Here is a 21,698-nt window from a genome sequence, read left to right as displayed (position 1 = left end):
CCTGCTGGTCTGATGATGTGGGGGCCACGGTATAGGATAGTCACCCCTAGTAGTAATAGGACACACTGCCCCCTGCTGGTGTGATGATGTGGGGGGCCACGGTATAGGATAGTCACCCCTAGTAGTAATAGGACACACTGCCCCCTGCTGGTGTGATGATGTGGGGGCCACGGTATAGGACAGTCACCCCTAGTAGTAATAGGAGGACACAATGCCCCCTTCTGGTGTGATGATGTGGGGAGCCATGGTACAGGACATTCTGTCACACCTAGTGGTGATATCCACCCTAAAGCTCAGATGTCAGGGCCATTTCACAAAGGACATGGGTTTTATTTTTAAAATATATCAGGTGGTACCTGTAGTTGGTGTGCACGAGGCCCCGGCTCACTCCCTTTTTAAGGATATGGGCAGAGTCACCGCCCTGTAATAGGCTCAGTCAAGATTTATTTATTTCTCTTCTATAGAAACCGATGATATCAGTGAGGCACGAGGCACCGGGTAACTCACAGGTGTACAGAGCAGCATTACCATGAGCATCGGAGCGCCCCCTCTAGTCCGCAGTTATTTGGGCACTGGTGGGGGGAGGGTTATTATACAGAGTAGTCACAGGGGGCAGAGAAGTCTTTCCTACATGCGTTTCTGTCACCGGGAGGAGCCGGCGGTATTATTAGTAAGGCAGCCTCAGGTAAGACGCGGGACTGTCCCTGCAAACGCGTTTCGCAGTCTTCGGCCAATGGGTGTGCTCGCTGGTGTCAGAGGTTGTGCACATTAGTATCCATCCTAAAGCTTCTACCCACAATCCTTCACCAGACCAAAGATGGAGGCCGACCTCTCGCTGTGTGCTGAATCCTCCGCTGCAGTTCTGGGGTCACATAATCCGGCACTGTTCACCGCTGGCACTTCCGGAGTTTAGGTTCATTCCTTCCAGATCAAAGTTCAACCCCGGTGGCTGGAAAATAATCAAATCGTCAACCAGAGAGTGAACCTACCTGCTCTGATGATGCGGCAGAATGTATTTCAGTTACTGAAAGAGATATTCCAGTCCAGACCACATGTTATAAGGCACCTCCAGTCCCACCCAATAGGGGGAGTAGGACACAACATTTCTGCTCCCTCCCACAGACTGAAAGCAGAGTTACTAGATGCAAGACAGAGCCAAGAAGCCAAAAGGGGTCAGAGCAGGCGTCGTATCACAGCGAGCCACGGCCTCAAATAGCAAGCAAAGGGGGGAGTATGACACCCATCATCTATTTATACATGCAGGCCACAGGCAAAACAGCATCGCTGAGAGGAGAAACCTGAAGCAAAAGCTAATACCCAGCATGCAGTGCAGATAGAGAACCGCTTTATATGGGGAGGGTTCCCTAAAGTCTTCAGCATTGGCTGTGACTGGAGTAAAAAAAACGATAAGGGGTCAGTGCAGGGTTAAGGTTTAACTTACCGAATCTCCTGCCAACTCCTTGGGAGGATGCCCGAGCTCCTGCAGCTGAAATACACAAAATAAAACAAGATAATAAGGGAGAAGAACGCCATCCCACGCCGGCTCCCGCCCCCGAGAAGAGGACAGAGGGGCGCCATCCCACGCCTGCTCCCGCCCCCGAGAAGAGGACAGAGGGGCGCCATCCCACGCCTGCTCCCGCCCCCGAGAAGAGGACAGAGGGGCGCCATCCCACGCCTGCTCCCGCCCCCGAGAAGAGGACAGAGGGGCGCCATCCCACGCCTGCTCCCGCCCCCGAGAAGAGGACAGAGGGGCGCCATCCCACGCCTGCTCCCGCCCCCGAGAAGAGGACAGAGGGGCGCCATCCCACGCCTGCTCCCGCCCCCGAGAAGAGGACAGAGGGGCGCCATCCCACGCCTGCTCCCGCCCCCGAGAAGAGGACAGAGGGGCGCCATCCCACGCCTGCTCCCGCCCCCGAGAAGAGGACAGAGGGGCGCCATCCCACGCCTGCTCCCGCCCCCGAGAAGAGGACAGAGGGGCGCCATCCCACGCCTGCTCCCGCCCCCGAGAAGAGGACAGAGGGGCGCCATCCCACGCCTGCTCCCGCCCCCGAGAAGAGGACAGAGGGGCGCCATCCCACGCCTGCTCCCGCCCCCGAGAAGAGGACAGAGGGGCGCCATCCCACGCCTGCTCCCGCCCCCGAGAAGAGGACAGAGGGGCGCCATCCCACGCCTGCTCCCGCCCCCGAGAAGAGGACAGAGGGGCGCCATCCCACGCCTGCTCCCGCCCCCGAGAAGAGGACAGAGGGGCGCCATCCCACGCCTGCTCCCGCCCCCGAGAAGAGGACAGAGGGGCGCCATCCCACGCCTGCTCCCGCCCCCGAGAAGAGGACAGAGGGGCGCCATCCCACGCCTGCTCCCGCCCCCGAGAAGAGGACAGAGGGGCGCCATCCCACGCCTGCTCCCGCCCCCGAGAAGAGGACAGAGGGGCGCCATCCCACGCCTGCTCCCGCCCCCGAGAAGAGGACAGAGGGGCGCCATCCCACGCCTGCTCCCGCCCCCGAGAAGAGGACAGAGGGGCGCCATCCCACGCCTGCTCCCGCCCCCGAGAAGAGGACAGAGGGGCGCCATCCCACGCCTGCTCCCGCCCCCGAGAAGAGGACAGAGGGGCGCCATCCCACGCCTGCTCCCGCCCCCGAGAAGAGGACAGAGGGGCGCCATCCCACGCCTGCTCCCGCCCCCGAGAAGAGGACAGAGGGGCGCCATCCCACGCCTGCTCCCGCCCCCGAGAAGAGGACAGAGGGGCGCCATCCCACGCCTGCTCCCGCCCCCGAGAAGAGGACAGAGGGGCGCCATCCCACGCCTGCTCCCGCCCCCGAGAAGAGGACAGAGGGGCGCCATCCCACGCCTGCTCCCGCCCCCGAGAAGAGGACAGAGGGGCGCCATCCCACGCCTGCTCCCGCCCCCGAGAAGAGGACAGAGGGGCGCCATCCCACGCCTGCTCCCGCCCCCGAGAAGAGGACAGAGGGGCGCCATCCCACGCCTGCTCCCGCCCCCGAGAAGAGGACAGAGGGGCGCCATCCCACGCCTGCTCCCGCCCCCGAGAAGAGGACAGAGGGGCGCCATCCCACGCCTGCTCCCGCCCCCGAGAAGAGGACAGAGGGCGCCATCCCACGCCGGCTCCCGCCCCCGAGAAGAGGGCAAAGGACGTCATTCCACGCCTGCTCCCGCCCCCGAGAAGAGGAAGAGTGTTGCCCCACTGCTCGTCCCGCCACAGTGAGGAAGTAGAATGCCAGCCCCCTTGTCTCATCCTAGAGAAGAGAGAGGGTCAGCCTGGTACAATGAAGTGCAATGTCAGCCTGATCTTGTTCGGGACCAGAGAAAAAGAAGGGAGTTGTTACGGCCTCAGAGGTACAGAATCCATAAGCCCTTTCTCACCCTTACCCAAGAGGCAACAGCCCACACCCAAGGAACAAGAGCGTCAGACCCTGCTTTTCCTGACTCAAAGAAGAAGCCCATCAACCTCAGTCCCCCCAGAGACCCTCCTTGTGGCCCCTTCTCTGCCACTCATCATGGTCACCTGCTGCATGAGATCCATGACTGCCTCAAACCTGGTCGCCTCCTCTCCCGTCGGCTCAGTCTCGAAGTGCTGACAGATCCGGGCCATCAGGTTGTGCTGCTCCTGGTACTTGCGGTACTCCTCCGGGGGCAGAGTCTCCTGGTTTGTCCGCAGCCATTCAGGGAACTGCGTAACAGGGGAGAACATGTCAGACCTACATCCAATATGGCCACCGGCCCTTACAAAGCTCAGTATATTGGGGGACAGGACCACCTTCTCTGTGATCTCCTTGAGGGAGGGGTAGAGGACTTCCTTAGACAGCAGGTTCTGCATGATATTCTGCATGAATGGGAGGATGTTCCCTTCCCCCTCTGTCTCATCCATGCCCAGTCCTTCCATGGCGCGGGACAGCTCTTCCTCTGACAGGCTCGAATTCTAGAATTACAAAAGGGACATTTTAGGGGGCGCTGTGGACCCTCTTATAAGCAGGGCTTAGGGGTCTTGCGAATCTGACCTGCAATTCATTGGCATTCTTGGCCAGTCCCGTCAGAGTCTCCTTTAGGCAAGACGTAAATTCTTGCTGTGAATTTTCATCGCTTCCTGCGGATAAAAGAGAAAACAAAACATCTTCTGTTAACAGCGCCACCACTGTCTGCAGGTCATGTATGGTACTGCAGGTAGACCTTATTTATAACTAACTGAGCTGCAATGCCACGAATCGTGTGGGGATCTTTACACCATGAGGTAGACTCTGACCTTTGCCCCCCTGGCTGAGTGTTGACATCTGACAACCTTTACCCCCTCTGGAGTCTTACCCACTTTTCCAGCGGCCTCAGACAACTTCTGGAACTGCTCGACCAGGTGGGGCTCCTCCTCGGCCAGCTCCTTCATGGCCTTCTCAAACTCCTCGGTGGCCTGCGCTGCCAGCTCACTGCTGAACAGCTCCTGGAAGAACTTCTCCTGCGATGTGAAGAGCGCGTCCTGCGGGGGACAAGACACAGGGGAATGGGGGAACCAAATATGACCCCCCCGTTACCCGGGCACGGCCTCCAGGACAATTAGCGGGGTGGTCTTACCTTGGCAGCATCTGCGGGCGGCCTCTCTGCTGTAGCGGGCTTTGCAGATTGGTCTGAGGCTGAAGCAGGAGGAGGAGGAGGGGGGATGCTGGTCTTCTCAAAATCATCAAGTGCACCTGTCATAGAGATAACATGTGATCCTGTGCCTGACACCAGAGAGTAATAGCTCATCGTAAACCATAATGGGAAGCAACAATAGAAATACAAAACCTGACATCAGAGAGCAATAACCCACCTAGGCCCATACAAAGGACATATGACACTCCCTGTGCAGTACGGAATGCAGAATATCTGACACCAGAGAGTAATAGCTCATCATAGATCAGATATAGGACAAATGACACTCCCTGCGCAGTATGGAGTACAGAATATCTGACACCAGAGAGCAATAGCTCATCATAAATCATATAGAGGACAAATGACACCCCCTGTGCAGTATGGAGTACAGAATATCTGACACCAGAGAGAAATAGCTCATCATAGATCACAGCAAGAACCAACAGCCAGACTACAAAATCTGACATCAGAGAGCAATAGCATGCAAATACCCCCCCTCCCTCAAAATACTCAGACTGCGTTCACACAACGCGTTTGAAACCCAACGGGGGCTGTGACAGCGTTTAAACGCCGTTTGCAAACGTCCAAAGCGCGTTTCAAACGCTAAGTGTGTGAGCACAGCCTCGGGACCTGTCAGCTGCAGGCTGACACCAGAGAGCACTAGCCCGCGCCCCCCGCTCTCACTGTCCAGCAGCTCCTCCAGCTCCTTGTCCTCGCCCCCAGCTCCGGCCGCCATGGTAGATCGGATTTCCTAGAGGGGTTAAAAGGACTCTCGTGACGTCATAGCCATGTGACCACAATATGGACGGGGTAAAGGGGGGGAGCGTTTGACCGCGTCACGTGACTTTTGCCCATACCTGACCGCCGACGTCACGCATCTTACCTCTTCTCCTATTGGCTGAGCTCAGCTGCTCTTCTCCGTTCTGTCCGATGATTGGCTGCCCCGCTGGCCGTTCGGCGCTCGGTTGTTTCTCCTAGCGCCGCAGACCCGTCTAGTCGCTGGCCGATATCTAGAACCGCAAGATGAGCCTGGTGGAGAGTAGAGCGCCCCGGAAGACGGCGGGAAACCGCATGTCCGGCCTGCTGGACCGGGAGGAGGAAGACGAGTTCTATAAGACGACCTATGGAGGTTTCAATGAGGTGAGGCCGAACTACATCTCCCAGCATGCACAGAGGACCATGCTGGGACTAGTAGTCCTCCTCCTTCATAGCAGTCCTGCTCCTGCTTTACGTGTGTCAGTCTTTACTGCAGCTCTTACATTCTGATCATGAACCAGGAGGCGCAGGATGAGCTCTGTTATAGATTAGTGCCAGATATTTGAGTCCTGTCATGGGGTGGGGGGGGTCTCGCTTATTTAAACAAAACAGGAGGCTCTGGATGAGCAGTCTTATTTCTGGGGTATAAGGTGCATTTGGGAGTGATGACTGTAATGACACTTAACCATTCTTCTCTTTTGTGTGTGTTTCGGTTCTGACTGCAGTTCTCTACCTGCCGTTAATGTACCAGGGGGCTCAGGATGAGCACTCTTATAGATTACAGCCAGTTTTGTAATTTATTCGTGAATCGGGAGGCTCAGGATGAGCAGTAGTATAGATTGTGTGATCTTTTATGCAGCTTCTCTTATGTTTACCATTCTTTACTGTAGATCTTGAATTCTATTCATGAAGCAGAGAGCTCAGGATGAGCAGCGGTATAGGTTATATGATTCGGGAAGGAAAAATACAGTGTGTTTGAGGGGTGACTTACCTATACCGCACCCCCCCCCCCCCCAACCTTCTTTGCAGTTCTTCTTTCTGTAGCCCAGGCATTCTATCAATGAATCAGGGGGCTCAGGATGAGCATTCTTATAGATTACAGACAGTTTTGTAATTTATTCGTGAATCAGGAGGCTCAGGATGAGCAGTAGTATAGATTGTGTGATCTTTTATGCAGCTTCTCTTATGTTTACCATTCTTTACTGTAGATCTTGAATTCTATTCATGAAGCAGAGAGCTCAGGATGAGCAGCGGTATAGGTTATATGATTCGGGAAGGAAAAATACAGTGTGTTTGAGGGGTGACTTAGCTAAACCGCACCCCCCCCCCCCCCCCAACCTTCTTTGCAGTTCTTCTTTCTGTAGCCCAGGCATTCTATCAATGAATCAGGGGGCTCAGGATGAGCAGTAGTATATGATGTGTGATGTAGGGAGGACACATAATATATTTGTGGGGTGACTCTCCTATATCAGCACCTATCCTCCCTCGTCTCCCTCGCAGTTTTTGCTATGTGTGCAGCTCTTGTATTCTATTCATGAATCAGGAGGCTTAGGATGAGCAGTAGTATAGATTGTATCATGTAAGAATGGCACACAAGAAAGATAACTCAGGAATTGGACAAATGGCAAGGTCTTCCTCTCTCTCTACTGGGCAGAAATCATCTTTTAAAAATGATGAGCATGTCCAAACTGCTCTACCCACTGCAAACGATCCCAATGCTACTGAAACATATAGACCCAAAAAGGTTGGAGAAGGCTTTCTTTACCTTCTTATGGAAGGGGAAGAGACCCCGCATACACAGGGACAAATTAGGAGCATCCAGGGAAATGGGAGGAATAAACACACCAAGGGTTAGAATATACAATTTAGCATGCTTGGGGAGAAACATTTTTGATTGGGTAAAAGGGACGAGTGCATACTCGGACTATGAACTCGAATCAGCATTCACACACCCATATTCATTAGCAGCCCTTCTGCATGCCCCATTAAATACAATACCACTACCCCTAAAGAAAGCAGTCATATGCAGAGACACAATAATGGAAATGCTTAAGGAAAAAATCTGGAGTTTCATGTCAGATCTCCAAACATTTACCATTATGGACTTGGCCGGCATTCCAACAGGGCAGAACGAATAAACTTTTTCACAAATGCAGAGATAAAGGGATATTAAGAGTGCAGCACCTACTGCATGAAACAGACCCACGCTGGTTGACACGAGAGGAAATAGAGGCGAAATATGATCTAGGCCCCTCAAACTTTATTCAGTATGCACAAATAAAATCGTCTATAATGAACAAATTAAGAGATGTAAGTAAGGAAACAACCAACAATGTATTTGACAACACATAGAAGCAAATGGATGAAGGATGAGGATCGCACTCTGGCTTGCTTGTATCCAAAATATGAAAAACTTTATTAACGCATGGAAGCAGCGATACAAAAAATTGGAATAAAATCTGACGCGTTTCTGACCTTTGCGGTCAGATCATCTACGACTAAGGACCGCAAAGGTCAGAAACGCGTCAGATTTTATTCCAATTTTTTGTATCGCTGCTTCCATGCGTTAATAAAGTTTTTCATATTTTGGATACAAGCAAGCCAGAGTGCGATCCTCATCCTTCATCCATTTGCTTCTATTTGTGTAAGAGGACAGAGGCGTCCTCGGAGGGCAACGCACCGGGAGTAGAGCAGGTCTGTATCATGTGATCATAGATCACCATTGTCTGGACCTATTTGACAACACAATACTGGTGGGATCAAGGGGTTCCAACATATCCCTAACATATAAAAGACTAAGAGATGAATGGACTAAAGGAGTGGCGGAGCGGGCATTTGATCTATGGGCAACAGTAATAGAGGGGGAAGACATAGGGAAAAAGATCCAGGAAGGATGGATGGATACTAAGGACAGCAAGTTTTAAATGGGGTATGGCGAGATACACATTATCGTATAATCCACAGAGCTATTTATGGGTTTAATTTACCACCCTCTCCATTACACCCGGATAGGATAATTAATTGTCCGAAGTGTAAAGAACCGGGCACAGATCTATGGCACGGTCTATGGACATGCCCCGAAAATAGTAGAACTGTGGGAACAGATTAAAAGATTATGCACCTCGTTGTGGGGGTGGGAAATACCACTGCACCCTCTGGTATATATATTTCATTTTAGAGATGAAACAATGGGAGCTAACCCCCCTCTATTTACCTAAACTGTTTCATGTGATCTGTCTGGTGACAAAAAGGTGTATATTACAACATTGGCTACAGGAAACAATGCCAGCGACCGCACTGATTACTGACCAGATGAATAAGCTTTTACATGTAGAAAGGATGCAAACGGAGCGAAATAAGAGCAAACTGGCAAAAAATTTCTTTAAAAAGTGGCGAATGTTTATTGCACATTGTATGTCTCAAGAGGAAAGGGTCCAAATAATGCAACCGTTCACACTGACAGAATGGTATGTGACTGAGAGTTTGAGGGGCACATTAGGTCCGTTACAAATATAGAGAAAATGGAACCGGGTGGAATTTGCGAGTCTTCTCCCATTGGATGTGATCACAGAGGGGTCTCGGGCAGACACTTCGTACTTCCAGATGTCGTGTTAGGGAAGGAAAATCAATAACTTAAAACAAAAATCTTTTAAAACAGTTTTTTCACCTTCAGAGACAAAGTGATGTTTTATTGTTTGAAGGGGGGGAGGAGGGTGGGGGGGGTTATTTTAAAGGGTCTGCGTACCCAAGTGTTGTATATTATGTATGTATAAAATCGAATAAAACATAAATATTAAAAAAAAAAAAAAAAGAATGGCACACAATGACATTTGAGGGGTTACTTACCTATGGAGGCACTTACCCCTCTATGATCAGAGATGTGAGCGCCCCCCTTTCTGTAGCTCAGTAACTCTTATTTTTGTGTCCTTAGGAATCTGGGGATGACGAATATAACGAGGTTCGCTCCGAGAGCGAGGATGAGGTGGACTCCGACTTTGACATTGACGAAGGGGATGAACCCACCAGCGACCACGAGGAGGACGAGCCCAAGAAGAAGCGCAGGGTCGTGACCAAGGCCTATAAGGTGAGCGGCGGAAATTAGGAGACAACAGCTGGAACACTGGCGCCTCCTAGTGGAGAGATCTATGAGGAGCAAGTGATCAGTGGAAGGAGCTGAGCAATAAGATGCTTGTACAACCAGGTCAGGGGTCATGGGGTGAAGGGTTCCATCATGGAGCATGTGGTCAAAGACCTGTCAGATACATTATGGGAAGAAGCAACTGAGGGTCCAGGGCCTCATGGGTCACAGACGAGGGGCCACACGAAAGAACCGAGCACTTGGGGGTAGGGTGGGCTACATTACACCTCTGCCCTGTGTAGTCTCTACATCTTTTTATTGTCTCCTCCCCCTCCAGGAGCCCATTCAGCTCTTGAAACCTAAACCGAAGCCCAAACCTGAGGCCAGCACCGCACCCAAAAGCCGACCGGAGAGACCTCCACCGCAGGAGGCCACCGAAGAGAGTGCTGAGAGTAAGTGTTACACCACTGGGATATATAACTAAGGCTTGTGTATGTGAGCTATTTCTCTCCGTAGTCTTGTAGTCCTCTTTAAAGGGCATCTCCCACCAGGATGAAGGACTGTATGCAAATGAGAATGAAGGGCTCCGGGCTGCATAGGTGTTAATGCAGCACAGAGCCCCTCTGGCTCATTTGCATACAGTCTTTCATCCTGGTGGTAGATTTCCTTTAATTACTTAAAGGGTCTCGTGGAATATGTGAGGTTCCCCCCTGATCATACGTTGGGCATAAACTTGTGAACCTGTATTGCTCAGAATACCCCTTTAACCCTAGGCCGTAAGCAGATGCGGCAGTCTACCACGGAGCACACGCGGCAGACCTTCCTGAGAGTACAGGAGAGACAGGTGCAGTCCCGTAAGAAGAAAGGACCCCACCCTGACAGACCCTTGACCCAGGAGGAGCTGCTGGAGGAGGCCAAAATCACAGAGGAGATCAACATCCGCTCTCTAGGTATGTGCATGGTGCCAGCCACGGGTGCACGGCTTGTTGGCACTATATTGCACAATACTTTATTTTTTGGCCTAGGCGTCTCTTACTGTCTCCACAACGTTCATGTCTTGTTTTTTCAGAAAACTATGAACGTTTAGAGGCGGACAAGAAGAAGCAGGTACAGAAGAAGAGGCGGTGCGTGGGGCCGACCATCTGCTACCACTCGGTGGCCATGCCGCTCATCACTGATGTCAGCGTGAAGGAGGAGAACGTGGACGTGGAAGGGTGAGTGCTCCTCTAAACACGGCTATTATTGGGGGTGGTGACCTCTTATACTAAGGCACCTACATCTGTCTTCCAGGTTGGAGCATGAGCAGAATGGTGACTCCGTAGCGCCCCCTCCCGGCAAGTGTTCCCGCACCTTCATCACCTTCTCAGATGACGAGACTTTTGAGCGTATTTTCCCCAGAAATAAACCCAGACTCCCCATCCGAGAGCTGTGCCCGGTCACCCATAAGCCGGCGCAATACCGGGACCCCATCACCGACATCCCCTATTACAACGGCCGTGCCTTCAAGGTCATCCGCGAAGCTTATAAGAAATACATCACCGCACACGGCCTGCCCAACGCCGCCATGGCTGCCGCTTCCATGGGTTCCACAGCGACAGCGCAGGACTCCGCGCAGCGCAACACACGGCAGAAGATCGTCATCAAGCAGAGCGTCCCGACTACATAGTGACCAGGGATGGGTCATTCACGTTCTACAAGTCTATGTACCAAGTTATGTCCTCTAGAGGGCGATGCTGCTCCCTGAGGAGGGAAGGGAGTGGCTTATCACCGTTACCACACCCCTCTTCAGCCAGACATGTGACAGGAGGGAGGAGTCGGGTGATGGATCTCTCCTCCTGCACCACCATGATTTATGTATTTTTATAGTATTTTTCTTTTGTAAAATATTGGACCAAATCCCATCAGTTAATGTAGCACCGGACTCCTCCTTCATAATGGAATATTTCCCACTGGACCCCGGCATCCAATCAGAGTGCTGCTACTTGTTGAAACTGACTTTGCTAAAAATATCTCGACCCGGATTGTTTTTTTTTTTTTGTACTGTAACCTGCAATAAACACGTCTGATGGTTTCATGTTCTACGTGTGATTCGTGGCTTTGGTGGTCTGTAGAAGGCTGCAGCACCCTGTATAGTGGTGTATACACTGTACCCCCATAAAATATCAAGGACCTGTACATTAACACAGACTGGGGGCACCGCGCAGCTATTGCTAATGGGTTTATGGGTAGAGAGGAGCCGATGTGATCGAGTTCGGCCACCTGACCCCACGCAAAATTGTCTGGCTCTGGTGGCTGGACATAATAAGTGGGGTTAAAAAGTACGTATTTTTAGGAAAATTCCTTGCTGAAGGGTGAATCAGTGCCATCCGGTCCACCCAGACCGGACGCTAGATAGAATTGTGGATGCCCCCATTGTGGGGTCACATACATTACATTCGGACAAAAACAGGTGCAAGTACAAAATACAAAACTGCAGTGACAAGCGAAGGACCATGAGGGCTGACAATGCACATGGTGGGGGGGGGGGGGATAGCGACAAGAGGTGATATGTAAAGGTTATGAGGGGAGACACGGTCTTGTATCAGAGCGGTGCTAGAAATCACTGCAGGATCTATCCCACAGCCGTCCCGATCTTCAGCTTCACTTCTAGCAAAGTTACAAATAAAATGAAAAGGAAATCTACCGCCAAAATCCATCATAGATCCAGGCACTGTGACTATGCTAATGACTGTGTTACCAGAACCCCTCCGTGCCGCAGTTTCACAGTCTGTTACACTGTGCAGAACATGTGTCACCCCCTCCCAACACACAATAAAAGTTCTGTGATAAAGAATCTGAAATCTAGTTTAAAGGCATCTACCACCAGGATGAAGCCCCTCTGGCTCATTTGCATACAGTCCTTCATTCTGGGGGGTAGGTGCCTTTTAAAAAGAAGTCAAAAACTTTATAGAAAATTAAAGCTTTATGAAAATTCTGAAGCCAAACAAAAATCTCAAAAAAAAAAAAAAAAAAAAGGAAAATAATAAGATCATAGAATCATCTGTGATGGGTTTCTCCTTTTAGTAAGAGGCCCTGTCCTTCCCCCCTCCCCCGGTGACTGCACAGGTGTCATAGGAGGACAGCTAAGAAAACATTCTGCCACTTCTGTTCCTTAGATTCATGTCCAAAGGGACTGGAGAGACCAGTGTCAGTATAAAGTAAAGTGTGTGTGTGTTTTTTTTTTTTTTTTCCAAAGCTTTATAAATAACCATAATTATAAGAAAAAACACATTATCCAAAATGACTTCGTTTTTTTTTTTTCTCTCTTAAATTGTTGTCAAATTTTTATCCTACATCCTATTAATATTAAATATCAAGTTAATAGCAAATCGGGTGAAATGCACTACGTCAAGCTTAAAATTTCTTAAAAAAAAAAAAAAACTTAAGGTATTATATGTATGGATATATAAAATTTAAGTAATGTCACAGCCCTGTATGTGTGATGTCAACTCAAGTTTTTCTTTAGTAAAAAAAAAATGCTAAAAAAATGTAAAAAAATACTATTGAATTTATTTATTGTAGAACCATTCTATTTGTGATATTATGACAAATTCATCTTTTAGAGTTTTTTGGGATTTTTTTTGTCACTTGATAAATTTACCCTATTTCTTGAGGGGCTTTTAAAAAAAAAAAAAAAAAAAAAAAAAAAAAGCATGATTTTTTTTTTTTAATTACTCTTACTATTTTATTTTTTTCAAATAATATTTTTACTGAATTCACTTTAAATTGTATTTTTTTATAGATTTTTCTTTATTTTTTGATCCTTTACAATGAAAACTTTTTTTTTCACTTAATTTAAACTTGAACATGAATTTTCTTTTGTTTTTAGTTGCGTTTGTTAACTGTATATTTTTTTTTTTTAGGCAATTTTTTTTCCAAATTGCACTAAATGTACATTTATGGATAATAAAATTTAGTAAAAAAAAAATGTACAAAAACTTTTTGTATTTCAGAAACTTTCTTGATTCATGGCAAACGTGGCAGCGCCTCATGCGGGGTAAAACCTAATCTTTACCATTTTACAATTTTTTAAGTTTTTTTTATTTTTCCCTTTATGTTTTTCATGTGTGCAGGGCTCTTCTCTTACGTAATGTCTCTGCTTCTCTCTGGTGTTAGTGAGTTTTCGGAGCAGGTGATGGGGTGTCCAAGGCTGCAGTACCCAGGGGTGACCACTAGGTGTCCGCCGGAGGCCAGAAGAATGCGTCCAGCAGCTGGAGCCTAATGACAGCAGGGTCACACCCCTTCCACCAGGATCCCCTTTTCAGGCTCGCTCAGACCCCCCTCACTCAGCACGCAGGAGAGTCACAAGGTAAGCATGCTGATATTTTAGGACAATCGACACTTTTTCTTCTGCATATGTTCTGCAAATTTTTTTTTTTATTGCATTTTTTTCACGTCCTTAGATCCTAAAACTTTATACGTTCTTGAAATGTGACTGTAAAAACTTCGTTAAGTTCTAAATACTTTGCATCGGAACTTTTTGTAACTTTTTGAAAAAAAAAAAAAATTTGAACGTAATTTGGTTTTAAAAAATTAGATTTTTAACTCCTCTGAAGGCCGAGATTGATGTTTTATGGTGGAATATTGTTAGCTCTTGGAAAGTTTATGTCAGTCTGGGAAGGAAGGGGTGGGGTGGGGGGCTCGGTGCCCAAAATATCCCAGTTTAGGGTCCTGGACGGCTCCGCACCATATTTGTGTGTGGCAGGGACTGACCTCCCCGCGGAGCTGACAGCTGGGAGACATAGTCCTAGATCCAATATTTCGAAAACCAAAAATATTCAAAAATCCCTCTCCCAAATCTGTAGATCCTCGGGATCTGGTAGGGATCAGTGTAAATCCCAGGGCGCTGCGCTGACTTTACAGCAGCGATCCCCATGGGTGAGCCGCAGGTCCTGCTGCAGCTGCTGTGTTGTCTTACAGAGTTAAGGAGCTTGCAAGGGGGGATTATTTTTAACGAGGGCCCCTCAGGGATCGGGCACAGACAGGTGGTTCTATATAATGGTGGTGGTGGTGGTGGGGGGGTGTTGCTGGGAATGTGTGTGTGCGTGTATATATATATATATATATACAGTATATAGGTGGATATCTTGTCTGCTGTTTTCCGGTATATATGGAAAGGGACATTATTTAAAGGGATCGGTCAGCAGGTGTGATCATGCAAAGCTGCTGGCGGTGTGTTGGGTATTATCCATGGGGATGTGTGTAATGTATTGTCCTTGGAGAGGTTTGTTATTGGTAGCAGCAGGACTGTTGAAATTCCAAGTTTGTAGCTTTTGGAGACATGTCCTGACACTGCTGTGCTCTAAGCTCTCAGCATCGAACTGCTTCATAGACCCTCACTTTTCTATACTTAAATCTTAAGGGGAATCTGCCTTTATTAGCTACCAGCCCTGGAGAGATGTGTATGTTGTAGTAGCAGCAGTACTGTGAAATATGGTTATCCTAGGATCCTCCAAGTGCTCTTGGGGGCTTGTCCTCATACTGCTGTGCTCTTAGTTCTCTGTACTGGGATATGCCCTCACACAGCTGTGCTCTTAATTCTCTGCACTGGTGTGTCCTCACAATGCGGTTCTGCTAGTTCTCTGCACTCTGGGGAGGGGTGTCCACACACTGCTGTGCTTAGTTCTCTGCACTGGGGGGGGAATGTCCTCACACTCCTGTGCTCTTAGATCTCTGCACTGGGGGTGTCTTCACATTGCTGTGCTTAGATCTTTGCAGTTGGGAGAATGTCCTCACTTTGCTGTGCTTAGTTCTCTGGACTTGGGGGAGTGTCCTTACACTCCTGTGCTCTTAGATCTCTGCACTGGGGGTGTCCTCACACTGCTGTGCTTAGTTCTTTGCACTGGGGTTGTGTCCTTGTACTGCTTTTCCTCTTAATTTTCTGCTCAGGAGAGTGTCCTCACACTGCTGTGCTCTTAGTTCCTGGAAAGAGTTGGCACTCATCACAAGTTAAAAACATCTTTGTTTTTATTCCTTCCTTAAAAAACATTCATGTGGCACAGAAGGATATCCTTAGCAGGAGAAGGGAAAGTGTGAAAGACAACTCGTTCCACGCTGCTAAGAGCACTTCTTCTGTGCTCTTAGTTCTCTGCACTGGGGGGAGTGTCCTCACACTGCTGTGCACTTAGTTCTCTGCACTTAGTTCTCTGCACTGGTGGTGGGGGGGGGAAGGGAATCCACACACTGCTGTGCTTAGTTCTCTGCATGGGTGTGGGGGGGGGGATGTTCTCACACTGCTGTGCTCTTAGTTCTCTGCACTGTTGGTAAGTCCTTATAGTGCAGTTGAAATTAGATCTCTGCACTGAGGGGAGTGTCCACACACTGCTGTGGAATTAGTTCTTTGCACTGGGGGGGAGTGTCCTCACACTGCTGAGCTCTTGGTTCTTTGCACGGGGAAGGGGGGGGAAGTGTCCTCACACTGCTGTGCACTTAGTTCTCTGCACTGGGGGGGGAGTGTCCTCACACTGCTGTGCCTTGTTCTCTGCACTGGGGGGGGAGTGTCCTCACACTGCTGTGCACTTAGTTCTGTGCACTTAGTTCTCTGCACTGGGGGTGGGGGTGGGGGGGAGGGAGTCCACACACTGCTGTGCTTAGTTCTCTGCATGGGTGGGGGGCTGTGTTCTCACACTGCTGTGCTCTTAGTTTTCTGCACTGTTGGTAAGTCCTTATAGTGCAGTTGAAATTAGATCTCTGCACTGGGGGGAAGTGTCCTCACACTGCTGTGCCTTGTTCTCTGCACTGGGGGTAGTGTCCTCACACTGCTGTGCCTTGTTCTCTGCACTGGGGGGAGTGTTCTCACACTGCTGTGCCTTGTTCTCTGCACTGAGGGGAGTGTCCACACACTGCTGTGCCTTGTTCTCTGCACTGGGGGGAGTGTCCACACACTGCTGTGCCTTGTTCTCTGCACTGAGGGGAGTGTCCTCACACTGCTGTGCCTTGTTCTCTGCACTGAGGGGAGTGTCCTCACACTGCTGTGCCTTGTTCTCTGCACTGGGGGGAGTGTCCTCACACTGCTGTGCCTTGTTCTCTGCTCTGGGGGGGGGGGGGGGGGAGTGTCCTCACACTGCTGTGCCTTGTTCTCTGCACTGGGGGGAGTGTCCACACACTGCAGTGCCTTGTTCTCTGCACTGGGGGGAGTGTCCTCACACTGCTGTGCCTTGTTCTCTGCACTGGGGGGAGTGTCCTCACACTGCTGTGCCTTGTTCTCTGCACTGGGGGGAGTGTCCACACACTGCAGTGCCTTGTTCTCTGCACTGGGGGGAGTGTCCTCACACTGCTGTGCCTTGTTCTCTGCACTGAGGGGAGTGTCCTCACACTGCTGTGCCTTGTTCTCTGCACTGGGGGGAGTGTCCTCACACTGCTGTGCCTTGTTCTCTGCTCTGGGGGGGGAGTGTCCTCACACTGCTGTGCCTTGTTCTCTGCACTGGGGGGAGTGTCCACACACTGCAGTGCCTTGTTCTCTGCACTGGGGGGAGTGTCCTCACACTGCTGTGCCTTGTTCTCTGCACTGAGGGGAGTGTCCTCACACTGCTGTGCCTTGTTCTCTGCACTGGGGGGAGTGTCCTCACACTGCTGTGCCTTGTTCTCTGCTCTGGGGGGGGAGTGTCCTCACACTGCTGTGCCTTGTTCTCTGCACTGGGGGGAGTGTCCACACACTGCTGTGCCTTGTTCTCTGCACTGGTGGTAAGTCCTTATAATGCAGTTGTAATTAGATCTCTGGATGTAAATGTGACAGTCCTGGAGAGTCTGGTGAATTCCCTTTTCTTTTCGTGTCACATGTAGAGGAATGATGTCCTGCCGCCTGATGACGGTTTCTGAGGAGAGTGATGGCTGTGTCCTGGATGGCATATAAAGAGTTACATGGCCCTCAGGGGGTAGGGTGAACTTTTTGGAAGCAGCGATGCAGATAGAAAGGGATAAGCTCAGGCTGGGCCAGAACATAGAGCTTCCCCTCAAGCTTTCAGACCTGACTCTTAAAGGGGCAGTATCCCTACAATCTCCATATTTCCCATAATCCTCCTCTTATTTATATATGAAGCAGTGCAGTATCACACATGGGATTAGATACAAGGCTTAGCACACAGTATCACACAGGGTAGGGTTAGATACACAGCTCAGCAGTCAGTATCACACAGGGTAGGATTAGATACACAGCTCAGCAGACTGTATCACACATGCTAGGATTAGATACACAGCTCAGCAGGCAGTATCACACAGGATATGATTAGATACACAGCTCAGCAGACAGTATCACACAGGATAGGATTAGATACACAGCTCAGCAGACAGTATCACACAGGGTAGGATTAGATACACAGCTCAGCAGACTGTATCACACATGATAGGATTAGATACACAGCTCAGCAGACAGTATCACACAGGATAGGATTAGATACACAGCTCAGTAGACAGTATCACACAGGATTAGATACACAGCTCAGCAGACAGTATCACACAGGATAGGATTAGATACACAGCTCAGCAGACAGTATCACACATGATACGATTAGATACACAGTTTAGCAGATAGTATCACACATGATAGGATTAGATACACAGCTCAGCAGTATCACACAGGATAGGATTAGATACACAATTTAGCAGAGTATCACACATGATGCGATTAGATACACAGTTTAGCAGACAGTATCACACAGGAGAGGATTAGATACACGGCTCAGCAGACAGTATCACACAGGATAGGATTAGATACACAGTTTAGCAGACAGTATCACACAGGGTAGGATTAGATACACAGCTCAGCAGACAGTATCACACATGATACGATTAGATACACAGTTTAGCAGACAGTATCACACAGGATAGGATTAGATACACAGTTTAGCAGACAGTATCATTAGATACTCCTCTCCTGTACTTTGTGTGTTGTAAATCTGTGAGGTGAACGCAGGGACCTTGCATAACTATGAACACCAGGACCTAGGCCCATAATGGCAAATACCTCTCTGTGGGTCACACAGCACAGGGATCAGGGATTACTCTGCTTAAAGGGGTTGTCTAGGATTAAAAAACAAAAACCATAGCACCACTTCTGACTGTATGAGGTAAAGACGCCACATTTGGAGACATCTGGACCTACAGCTTACTGTCCACTGACACCATGAGCGTCTTACCCGGCCTAGCTACTATAGAGGCCATGACCAAAATATAAAGAAAATTAGGAGGGTGGTGGGGTCTTCATAATAAGAGTTCCTGAGTGATGGGCGCTGCACGAACAGGACCCAGTCCTCAAAGTCCGGTTTATATAGAAAACAGTAACATTCTGTATGACAGAACCAATCCTAAACAATCGCTGGGCAGATCTTAGAGATCCCCTGGAAACCATCTGTCATAGGTCATGACATAAACCTATCAGCTGCTGTCACTGGGGGGCAGGAAAGTAACTCAGGTGACAACAGCTCCTGATAGGATAACTAAACCGTCCAATCAAAACTGTCACCATCCTGACAGAAATATACCTCAAGTTTTGGAGGGAAACTTTCCCTCCAAAAGTTTAACCCTTTCCATTAACATAGCTAAACTGTCCATTATCACATGTGGATCCCTCCTCCTAGGGCTGTGTCCACATATTCAGGTTTTCTGATGCAGCTTTTATGATCCACAACTACATTTGGCTTTAAAACTAAACACGAGAACGCAACCTAAGGCGTGAAGCCTCATCAGAGAGGATATAGAAGATGGGAGGGAGGACTTGTGTGCCCCTTCCTCCTATTATGCTTATTGAATGATTAAAAAAATACACCAGATACTCACTTATCCCTGTTCCCCCACAGCAGTCCAGGTCCTGGACAATGCTGTCATCAAATAGACATATCAAGGGATTCAACTCTGTCTGTAACCAGAGGACCTGGGACCTACCTCCCTCTGCCAGGGACAGAGCCCGAAATCTATGACTGTCCCGCCAGATCCAGTATTGTTTGGAGCGTGTATATGGACAGTACTGCTTCTCCTGTATACTCGGGCAGTGCACAGTACTACTTCTCCTGTATACTCGGGCAGTGCACAGTACTACTTCTCCTGTATATATACAGTGCACAGTACTACTTCTCCTGTATATATACAGTGCACAGTACTACTTCTCCTGTATACTCGGGCAGTGCACAGTACTACTTCTCCTGTGTATATATACAGTGCACAGTACTACTTCTCCTGTATATATGGACAGTGCACAGTACTACTTCTCCTGTATATATACAGTGCAGAGTACTACTTCTCCTGTATATATATACAGTGCACAGTACTACTTCTCCTGTATATATACAGTGCACAGTACTACTTCTCCTGTATACTCGGGCAGTGCACAGTACTACTTCTCCTGTATATATATATACAGTGCACAGTACTACTTCTCCTGTATATATATACAGTGCACAGTACTACTTCTCCTGTATACTCGGGCAGTGCACAGTACTACTTCTCCTGTATACTCGGGCAGTGCACAGTACTACTTCTCCTGTATATATACAGTGCACAGTACTACTTCTCCTATATATATACAGTGCACAGTACTACTTCTCCTGTATATATACAGTGCACAGTACTACTTCTCCTATATATATACAGTGCACAGTACTACTTCTCCTGTATATATATACAGTGCACAGTACTACTTCTCCTGTATACTCGGGCAGTGCACAGTACTACTTCTCCTGTATACTCGGGCAGTGCACAGTACTACTTCTCCTGTATACTCGGGCAGTGCACAGTACTACTTCTCCTGTATACTCCTCCTGGTGTCGGTGTAGATACGGATCTCCCTGGCGCTGAGTCAGTTTGTTTTCTGGAGCTGATTAACTGTTTGTTGCCTGCGGTGGGAGATGAGGTTGGGACCGTGACGCCTCGGCTCAGGACTCTCCATTGATCCTGAGGAGACTCTGTGTGACCCGTCTGGTGGGTATACATGGGGGTGTCCATTATACACGGGGTGTCCTCTACTATTACTATGCTATAGTATGGCGGTATTATGTGTATGACATTCGTCACTCCGTGGTGGGAGACATGTTGTGTATGTGTGCTGTATTATGAGAGTATTTGTGTACTGTATTACGGTATTCTATTGAAACAGTGTGGCGGTATATTAATGCACTGTTTGAAGTCATTATTTATATATTTTTTTACTGTATTCTGCTATTATTTATCCATCATACGTTGCTATTAATTATACATTGTATGCTGGTAGTATCTAAGCACCATATGGTAGTATTATACAGCCAGTATTATGTTTACACAGTATAGTGATATTATATATCCACTATTTATATGTGTATGTATGCACAATATGGCGGTATTATCCATGGTAAAGTGTTTTTTGTACTCTTTAAGCCAGTATTATGTGTACATTGTATAGTGCTGTATGAATACTCCATTCTGCCCCAGTTTGTGGCCCCATATATCTAAACTCAGCTAACATATATACACACCGCACCATACTCCTACACCGCATTCACACGGCTGTAATGTGGACCTATTTGTACCATTTGTGTCCGGATATGTTTCCCACAGTGCTCATCCCTCCTCCTCCTCTCCAGCTCGCTGACATGTGACAAACGAGCAAGTACCTGCGAGCTTCCCTTATTAGTATACTGTCCAGCAGCAGCTTCCCTTATTAATATACTGTCCAGCAGCAGCTTCCCTTATTAATATACTGTCCAGCAGAAGCTTCCCTTATTAATATACTGTCCAGCAGCAGCTTCCCTTATTAATATACTGTCCAGCAGCAGCTTCCCTTATTAATACAGGCGGTCCCCTACTTAAGGACACCCGACTTACAGACAACCCCTAGTTACAGACGGACCCCTCTGCCCCCTGTGACCTCTGGTGAAGCTCTCTGGATGTTACTATAGTCCTAGACTGCAATGATCAGCTGTAAAGTGTCTGTAATGAAGCTTTATTGATAATCCTCGGTCCAATTACAGCAAAACATTTTGAAACTCCAATTGTCACTGGGACAAAAAAAAATTGTGTAGAACTTCAATTATAAAATATACAGTTTCCAGTTACATACAAATTCAACTTAAGAACAAACCTCCAGACCCTATCTTGTACGTAACCTGGGGACTGCCTGTATACTGTTCAGGAACAGCTTCCCTTATTAATATACTGTCCAGGAGCAGCTTCCCTTATTAATACAGGCAGTCCCCGGGTTACATACAAGATAGGTTCTGTAGGTTTGTTC

General features: G+C 48.6%; 3 protein-coding genes across 4 annotated transcripts in view; 2 read left to right on the top strand and 1 right to left on the bottom strand.

Annotated features, from left to right (window-relative positions):
- Positions 1 to 424: 424 nt before the first annotated feature.
- Positions 425 to 5,466, bottom strand: PEX19 (peroxisomal biogenesis factor 19). Its single transcript, XM_072114839.1, has 8 exons — positions 5,314 to 5,466; positions 4,573 to 4,688; positions 4,312 to 4,477; positions 4,011 to 4,096; positions 3,770 to 3,931; positions 3,518 to 3,682; positions 1,442 to 1,486; positions 425 to 949 (listed from the first exon to the last, which is right to left on the bottom strand). The coding sequence occupies exons 1-8, from the start codon at positions 5,363 to 5,365 to the stop codon at positions 869 to 871; spliced, it is 873 nt and encodes a 290-aa protein (XP_071970940.1). The 5' UTR covers positions 5,366 to 5,466; the 3' UTR covers positions 425 to 868.
- Positions 5,467 to 5,504: 38 nt separating this feature from the next.
- Positions 5,505 to 11,534, top strand: VPS72 (vacuolar protein sorting 72 homolog). The gene is made up of 6 exons (XM_072114838.1): positions 5,505 to 5,769; positions 9,317 to 9,469; positions 9,801 to 9,915; positions 10,237 to 10,413; positions 10,533 to 10,677; positions 10,754 to 11,534. The coding sequence occupies exons 1-6, from the start codon at positions 5,653 to 5,655 to the stop codon at positions 11,127 to 11,129; spliced, it is 1,083 nt and encodes a 360-aa protein (XP_071970939.1). The 5' UTR covers positions 5,505 to 5,652; the 3' UTR covers positions 11,130 to 11,534.
- Positions 11,535 to 13,719: 2,185 nt separating this feature from the next.
- The window catches only part of TMOD4 (tropomodulin 4), a 28,933-nt gene continuing 20,954 nt past the window's right edge, over positions 13,720 to 21,698 (top strand). Inside the window, exon 1 of one of the 2 annotated variants that reach the window (XM_072114835.1) lies at positions 13,720 to 13,811. The gene's annotated coding sequence lies outside the window, so the exon portion shown is untranslated. Of the gene's footprint in view, positions 13,812 to 20,275; positions 20,414 to 21,698 lie in introns of those variants that run through there. The other variant, XM_072114836.1, reaches the window with a different exon arrangement.

This window comes from Engystomops pustulosus, chromosome 7 (assembly GCF_040894005.1).
Source record: "Engystomops pustulosus chromosome 7, aEngPut4.maternal, whole genome shotgun sequence".
Classification (NCBI taxonomy): Eukaryota; Metazoa; Chordata; class Amphibia; order Anura; family Leptodactylidae; genus Engystomops; species Engystomops pustulosus.
The sequence above is the reverse complement of the archived record's forward strand: the minus strand, read 5'-3'. Positions and strand labels throughout refer to the sequence as shown.

Bases quoted from the DNA above. Each gene is read 5' to 3' on its own strand.
- PEX19 (XM_072114839.1), bottom strand. From the start codon at position 5,365: ATGGCGGCCGGAGCTGGGGGCGAGGACAAGGAGCTGGAGGAGCTGCTG. The intron at 4,689-5,313 runs GTGAGAGCGGGG...TCTCTATGACAG, and splicing joins GCTGGAGGAGCTGCTGGACA to GTGCACTTGATGATTTTGAG. The intron at 950-1,441 runs GTAAGTTAAACC...ATTATTTTCCAG, and splicing joins AGGAGTTGGCAGGAGATTCG to CCACCGGGGTTGAACTTTGA.
- VPS72 (XM_072114838.1), top strand. From the start codon at position 5,653: ATGAGCCTGGTGGAGAGTAGAGCGCCCCGGAAGACGGCGGGAAACCGC. The intron at 5,770-9,316 runs GTGAGGCCGAAC...TTGTGTCCTTAG, and splicing joins CCTATGGAGGTTTCAATGAG to GAATCTGGGGATGACGAATA. The intron at 9,470-9,800 runs GTGAGCGGCGGA...CTCCCCCTCCAG, and splicing joins TCGTGACCAAGGCCTATAAG to GAGCCCATTCAGCTCTTGAA.